Source organism: Gouania willdenowi, chromosome 14, assembly GCF_900634775.1.
Source record: "Gouania willdenowi chromosome 14, fGouWil2.1, whole genome shotgun sequence".
In the NCBI taxonomy this organism is placed as follows: domain Eukaryota; kingdom Metazoa; phylum Chordata; class Actinopteri; order Blenniiformes; family Gobiesocidae; genus Gouania; species Gouania willdenowi.
The window spans coordinates 23,863,593-23,871,329 of record NC_041057.1 but is presented as its reverse complement, the minus strand read 5'-3'; the positions used below and the strand labels follow the sequence as shown (position 1 = coordinate 23,871,329).

The window sequence follows — 7,737 nt, the reverse complement described above, 5'->3', positions numbered from 1 at the left end:
TGGCATATGTTTTAATGTCAGATGCCCTTCAATTGAAATGCGCATCAAAGATACTTTCATACAGGTTCTTTATTGACGCATCATATTTAAAGTGGTGTTGATGTTGAGTTTTAGTCCCTGAATTATCTGTGAATCATGTTTTGTGCTGAAGGCTATATAAACATCTTAATACAGCGGTTGACAACGTTTGCTTGTTCTAGTCCCAGAAAAGTGGGACCACGCCAACAGAGATTGTGCAGGAAAATACCAGTCACCCATCAACATCGTCACAAGGAAGACACTGAAAGACGACCTCCTGACACCCTTTGAGTTCAAAAACTACCAGCAGATCTTCAGAAGCTCCATCAAAAACAACGGTCACTCAGGTGGGCTCAGGGCTTACCAGCTACACTTTGAAGCAGCAAGACCGAGTTTTAATGCATGGTGTTTGTCCTCTGCAGTTCAAGTTAACATCCCACATCTCAGCACCATCTCAGGTGGAGGCCTGTTTACCAGCTATAAGGCAGTGCAGCTCCACCTGCACTGGGGCAACAATGGCGGACCAGGCTCTGAGCACACGATAGATGGAGAGCAGTTTCCCATGGAGGTACATTCATGCTCTTAATGTGAAAAGATACAACACATTACATGGAATGCCCTAATACTTCACTGCTTGGTTTAATCCTTAATGACGGTAAAGAATTCTCAGCAACAGGAAATCTTCAGAGATTCTATTAATACCTGGTGGAATTAATTCTTGATCAAACTAATGAATGATGGACACGGGTTTTTGAGATGGTGTAACAGTGACAGTATGTTTCCAACAGATGCACATTGTCCACATGAAGAGTCACTACTCCGACCTGACCACAGCACTGAGGGATCCAGAGGGAATTGCAGTTCTCGGGTTTTTCTATGAGGTATGTTTTGAAATCCTGTTTCACTGTATTAAAGATAATAAAAGTTAATTGTATTAAAATTATTGGGAACACTTTACTTGAAGTTTTATACATAAGGATGACATTACATTGTCATTAGCATGAATAAGTTGTCATGGAGGCTGTCATTAGGTGTCATTCGCTAAATTATGACACATTTGGAGCTATGTTGGCATTTTTTGGGTTAGGTGGAGGGATCTCGTAGGGTTAGGCTTAGGGTTTGGTATGGTTAGGGGTTAGGTAACGAAGGGCTCGGGTAACGTAAAACACTTAATGACAGCCTTCAGGACACCTTATTCATGCTAATGACAGGTGTCATGTTATAACAACGACATTGTAATGTCAGCCTTAAGTATAAAACTTCAAGTAAAGAGTTACCAAATTATTAATCGTGGTAACATGCCATGTGAATCTATCCTTGCAAGGTTTTAATGTGTTTTTCAGAGATCTAACAGTGCAAACCGAAAGTACGATCCAGTCATCAGTGCTTTGCGAAGCATCAAAGCTACAAGTAGGTGTGGAAGCAGCAAAAACACGCACTCATAATTATTCTAACATCTCCTATGTCTTTATGCTGTTTGCAGACGGAAACACCTCCATGCCTCCACTCTCACTGGCGCAGTTGATCTTGTCTGAGCGGAACATGACCTCCTACTACCGCTACAAAGGCTCTCTGACCACCCCTGGGTGTACAGAGTCTGTGGTCTGGACAGTGTTCGAGAAGCCAATTCCACTCAGCCAGGATCAGGTGAGGACACAAACTACAACAGAGGGAAATAAGTCAATTCACCCTTGATCAATAATATTTAACTCAGGGCTTCACTTATAAATGCAAAGCTGTTATTAATGCTCTGCAAATGGATGTGTTGAAGTCCCACTCCTAGAGAAAAATATGAAATGCAACATGCAATGTTGTGCAGAAAATGTACTATTTGTGTGATCACACTGAATATACTGTGTGATATCACGCAGTTTCATCTAATGATTAAATGACTCCACACTCATTTTATCAGTGCTCAATGCACTGCACAAAATACCTTTTCCCCCCTTTTACTCATCTACTTATTTTTGTTCTCATCATGTTTTTGAAACTCTTTCATACTCTACATTTACTTTTTAGGTTTGAAGATAAAATATAAAAGTAGCAATGGTTAATACTCTATTCAGCAGTCCACTGTTGATTTTTAGACAGGATTAAACTATTGCTTTTTTAATAGCACTAACATTTTTAACCCATACTCGCTTCCTTTGGTTTTCACATTTGTGTCCTTTCGTTCACACAGTTGTCAGCGTTTTCTGAAGTCCAGTTCAACGATGGAAAGCATATGATTGGGAACTTCAGGCCCGTCCAGCCCCTCAATGGTCGGCAGGTGTTTCGTTCAGGCAGCACAGTGATGATGTCCAGCTTCAGCCTCCTCCTGGCTATGGTTGCAATGGCGATGGGGCTGTCCAAGCCAAACTAGAGCACAGCATCCAGCTGCACTGCGGTTGCCAGGAGCACAAAGAGTTCTGTACAATTCCTGAGCTGAACATTGTTTTAAAACATTTATATCACAAAGTTGGGATCACATCGTAGTGCTGGCTTGACCACCATGATGCTCCTCCCTTACTACACAGATGACAAAGGCGTGAGAAAGGCGTCTGATGAATGGTGCTGTAAGGGATGATCAGCGTTTGTGCATGCATAGTAAAGCAGTTGATCTTATTTCAGCCTTTTGAATGTGCCATAAAGCAGCTCCAATCACATCAAACACCCAATCCTAAAGTTGCACACTCACACTTTTAAAGTTAGCACCACCTTGTCCAAAGTCAGGTAATTTTAGTCTCCTAATGTTTCAGAGAGCGAGAGAGAGCCAATGTTGCCCCCTGACCTGGCATGTGCATGTGTCCTGTTGTTCCTAATGGGCATGTGAGGAGCACAAAGTTATAAATAGCACAACTGAGTCATAAAAACATGTTTCGTTTCAAGGCTAGTGGTTGAAGGAGTCAGCAATTTGGCTTTTCTGTAGAAGTGGTTTCAGAGTCAGTTGTACTTTCAGCGGCACACAGTCAGCTGCTGGTTTGGAGAAGGAGGGTACACTTCTTTGTCTTCTTGTTTAATAGATTTTATCTATTAAATCTATAGATAATAGATTTTATCTATTAAACAAGCTCCTACACCGCTGCAAGTGTCCTCTCAGAATAAATGAGCTAAATGAGAGCTGGGTGTCAGAGGACAGTAGCACCATCACTATCATGCTCCTCCGTCATGTACTGCATGAATCTGCATGACTCGGTGTTTCCAGATCACATATATAATCTCCACACATTAGGCTGCTAGTTTGGAATGGCACGTACATTCAAATGAGGTGCTTTCCAAATTCACACATACGTCATTCATTTCCTGTTCCCAATTTTGACCCATGAAGATCAGTGAGCTTATGGTAAGAACATGTGACTGTGTTAATGGCTTCTATTACAGTCTATGGGATGCACTGAATGTTATCGACTGTGAAATACACTCCACTGAGTCCTCACTCGTTTATTCAGGAGGATTATGTTTTCTATCAAAGATTTGTGTAAATGTTCTAGCAGGATTCAGTGTGACTATGAAGCAGGAAATCTCAATATTTTCCATAGTTTAATACAACAAGAAGTTATATTTCTATGCTGTGTCATTTTACACGTTTATTTATGTACTGAATGTGTATATTCATATGAGATGCCACAGGTCATGTTATTTATGTGATACTGAAACCAAACCATATATGAAGCATTAGGTTTACTTGTGATGTCTAAAGTGTATAAGACTTGTAATGCTTAAAACTCTACTGAGAATGTGTTCCTAGTGAACAATAAACTACTTGCCTTTTTAACCGAGTGGGTCCTCTTAATTCATTTTTTATCCTGAGAATATAAAAAATACATTAAAATCTTTCAAATGAAACAAAACATCCAAAAACATCCAGCTCAGTATCTGTAGTATAATACTGGAAGTAGCATTTAAATATTTTGATGAGGGAAATATTAGCCTAATATACCCTAACAATGACATCAGCATCCCAGTATTCAACTTAACTTAAAGCTGCAATATGTAGAATCATGAGGCACTCACCCCTCCCCTCTGGAAAAACTCATCGGTCTTCTTGGGAACGCTTGTGTGCACGCGAACAACTGTGGAAATCTTTGTGACCGTTTTCTCCATAGAGACTAGTAGCACATATAGGGACTTTATCTTGTGTTATTGGAGAGTTTTCTGATATTTTAGAGACATGAATTAAAAGCATGTATCACACTCTGCAGTGAGGACAGGAGAGGCTCCCAGCTGCTCTCTCCCTCCTGATCCCAGCTGATCAGAGCAAACAGAATCCACACTGCAAATGAAATGTCTGTTCTCTGTTTCCACCTTTGGTAATGTTTCTTATAGTTTTACAAGCTATTTGTTCCCTTTGTTATCACTCTCTCTCTCTGACAGCGCACGGACTGAAAGCGGATCGCTCGCAGTCGCCGCACACCGAGTCAGAGGAACCTCCCCAAAGTCCGATCCTCCTGAACACATTTGTGCCTTTATTTTGTTGCTTCTCCACCTCAGTCCGCCTTTTTCCTCTAGCTTTGCCGTGTAATCGCTGTGCCAAAAGCCACGTTAGAGACTTCAGCTTGAATATAGAGCTATGGGACTGTCCCGACTCTCAGAGCGAGAACGCGCATCGACTTATGAACAGCAGCTCGAGCAGCCAATAGTAATGCTTAAAAAAGCTCATGGGATCGCCCTGTTGGTAGAAAAATCTCTGATTAGCTGAAGTCCAGCGTCACGCTCCTGTATTTCTAAAGCTCATTTACAGAGCCAGGAGAAGGAGCAGAGTCACTGTCCACTCAGAACACTTTGGATAACAATATGCAATACAATATAACAAGATTGTCTTTCAATCTATTTGTTGCATTGGCAGAAAAAGGAGTTTGTACTTCACTGTGAGAAATTAGTAAATATACCATTTTTTTTTCCTAACCATACAAATAATGAAATAAGAAATGAAGTTTAAGCAACTGAAATAAGGAAAACAACATTTGGTCAGGAATCAAATTCACGACCCTGGGAATGCAAACTTAAAATAATCACTGCAATAGTAAATAAATAAGTATTAATAAAGTAATGAAAAATAATAGTGTTTACCAGAAGCGATATGTCAACAATTGTATTGATGGATCATTGATGTCCAACTGCAATTTTTTCGGTTAAAAAATCACATAAATGCATAAAAAAATACCAAATATGTAGAACTTCTCCTATATATGCACTCACTTAGATTTTTTGATAAAGCATTACTTCATTCAATTATTCTGTTATTTAAAGTGTCAAATTATGAGAGAGAGAGAGAGAGAGAGAGAGAGAGGGGTCATCATTATCTGTGGGAGAAACCAGAGCTCTCCTTAGACTGGGAGCGTCCCTGGAGGGAGGACATCTGATGGGCAGTAAAAGGTCACTGGGCCAGTCTGTGTGCATGTCTCTCTGAACATAACAACCAGTGTCACCTTTGCAGCTTTTCCACTCCCCATTGTCTCCCTCTTAACCTTGAAATTAATCCAATTTCAGTGACGCCTCGATTGTATCTGTGGAGGAGAGTAGTCAGGAAACACATTTACACACTGAAGTGCTCACTGACAACTACTTTATTTCCCATACGTCTTCTCACACTGATCAGACTCTTTTAGTCATCTTCAGAGCTCCTTTTACCAGGCATCATGCCACGATTCTAGCACACAGGAACAGTGCTGACTTAAAGACTAATACTGAGCCATGGGGAAGAAAAAGAACAATGCTGAATATAACAATGACAAAATAAACCAGTGTTATGCACACATTCCAGACATAACATCCCCCCACCCCTGGCAAGATTCAAACATGGAAAGTTGACACAAAGTCCTTGAAGTGAACAGGGTGTTCACGCATGCTAACAAGCTGTGAGGAGGCACATGGCTGAGCAGGCTGAGGTAGAGAGGGAGAGGGCAGCTGGGGCTAAAAAATGTCAGGGGCCTGTGTGGGTGCTGCCTGAGCTTCCTGCCATGCTGCACATAAAGCCTCTGGCACATCACCAGCTGTGTGTGGTTGAGATGGCACTCTCTAAAGGTGGCCAGAGTGCCACCGAGTGCCGCCATAGAGGAGATAGGTTGCTGGGCCCACCTGGGGGGTGACCTGGAGGACCAGCATGAGGCCATCTTATTGCTTCATGAGAGAGGCAGGAGAGACGCCCATGGTCGAGTCCTCCCTCAGGCTGTTTTTCAGTGACTGGTGAAAGCGCTCAACGCCGCCATTTACCTGGAGGCGGTAGTACGCACTGTGCACATGCTAGATGCCCTTGCTCTCATGGTCAAGGTAAGCAGTGAACTCAGCAGAGACCAGTTGGGGACAGTTGTCAGTAGTGATGGTCTTTGGAAGGCCCCAGCGAGAGAAAAGAGAGCCCAGGAAGTCAATGACGACCTGAAGTGGCAGAGCAGGTAGTAGTGAGCTCAGGCCAAGTTATAGTTCACTGCCAGGTAACGTTGGGGGTGAGAGACCCTGTGGATCTCCACAGATGTCCAACTACAGCTGTTCCCAGGGGCGATGTGCCATGACCAAAACATGTGGACAGAAAGCACCTGGGACCAGTGGGCAAAGCTCATGTGCCATACAAGTGTCGTTCCAGCAGCAGAGAATGCCACCAGCATCTGAATCATGTCCTTTTCAGCACTTTTTATGTATAAGTGTGGAGCTGGAGCAGCGACAGAGCAAAAAAGAAGTTCAGCCACCACATTCTCTCTGCCTGGAATGAACTGCAAGTTGAAATTGTACTGGCGGAGGCAGCCAGACCAGCGGTGCAGCCTCAGGGGTCTGTGACCCATCCCAGATGTGGAGAGCAGTGCCTTCAAGGCCTTATAATCAGTAGAGGTGCCACCGTTCACAGGCTCAGATGCAGACTAACTGAGCTCCCCCACAGAATAAAGCTGCTCAGTCTGGTTGAAGGCACTGGAGGCAAAAGTGATGTGCTTCTAAATGCCGTTCTGATCCTGAAAAAGCATGACCGTATTGCTTTGGCTGACGCATCACAAGTCACAAAATAAACCAATGCCCACTATCCAAACATAAGAGCCTACATCTCTCATTCTTATTGGCTGTCACTGGTATAAGTTACAGAGGTGTTTGCCAGCTGCGGCTGTGATGAAATTACCTTAGCTTCAGTTTAGGACCATAATGGTCAGGGGAGGCAGCTGGAGATGGATTGAATGTTTTTTTTTCATTTGATATGGCACTGTGAGCATTGCTATATGTCTTCATCTGAGGGTAATCATGAACATGCTGTATAGGGAACATTATAACATCCTATTGTCAGCCTGTTTCTATGCTGTAGAAAGGAGAGCAACTGGAAAGCTGACAGTAGGGGTCAAAAAAAGGATTGTCTAATCCGAGGGCCACATTATTAACATTCATGTTATCCTTTAGGAAATTGACCACAAAAGAAAGAACAATTGTTTTTGCTGTGATTTTTTGTCATTTTGTATGTTTTTGATATCGTTAAGTATGGTTTGAAGTATTTTTTTGTTATTCTTTGGACATTTTGTGTATTTTTTCTCTTATTTTGTGGCTTTTTGTTTTTGTTTTGTAAATTTAATTTTATATATTTTTTGTTGTTGTTTTTTCATTGTGAATTTATGTCGCTTTTTGTGTATTTTTCTTGTCATTTTGTTTTTTTTAAGTAAATTTTGTGACTTTACTTTTACTTTACCACACAAGAATTGAATGGGGGCTGCATGTGGTCCCAGTTGCCCACGTCTGCTGTAGAATATAGACCTGCCCAATTAAAGCCTA

The 7,737-nt window shown here is 41.9% G+C and overlaps 1 protein-coding gene across 1 annotated transcript in view; it reads left to right on the top strand.

Moving 5' to 3' along the window:
• Positions 1-3,759, top strand: part of ca4a (carbonic anhydrase IV a) — a 13,272-nt gene extending 9,513 nt beyond the window's left edge. The window contains exons 3-8 of the mRNA XM_028466733.1: positions 201-365; positions 441-586; positions 807-899; positions 1,362-1,428; positions 1,502-1,665; positions 2,201-3,759. Of these exons, the coding sequence (XP_028322534.1) occupies positions 201-365; positions 441-586; positions 807-899; positions 1,362-1,428; positions 1,502-1,665; positions 2,201-2,380 (815 nt within the window). The 3' untranslated portion in view covers positions 2,381-3,759. The remainder of the gene's footprint in view (positions 1-200; positions 366-440; positions 587-806; positions 900-1,361; positions 1,429-1,501; positions 1,666-2,200) is intronic.
• Positions 3,760-7,737: the final 3,978 nt, after the last annotated feature.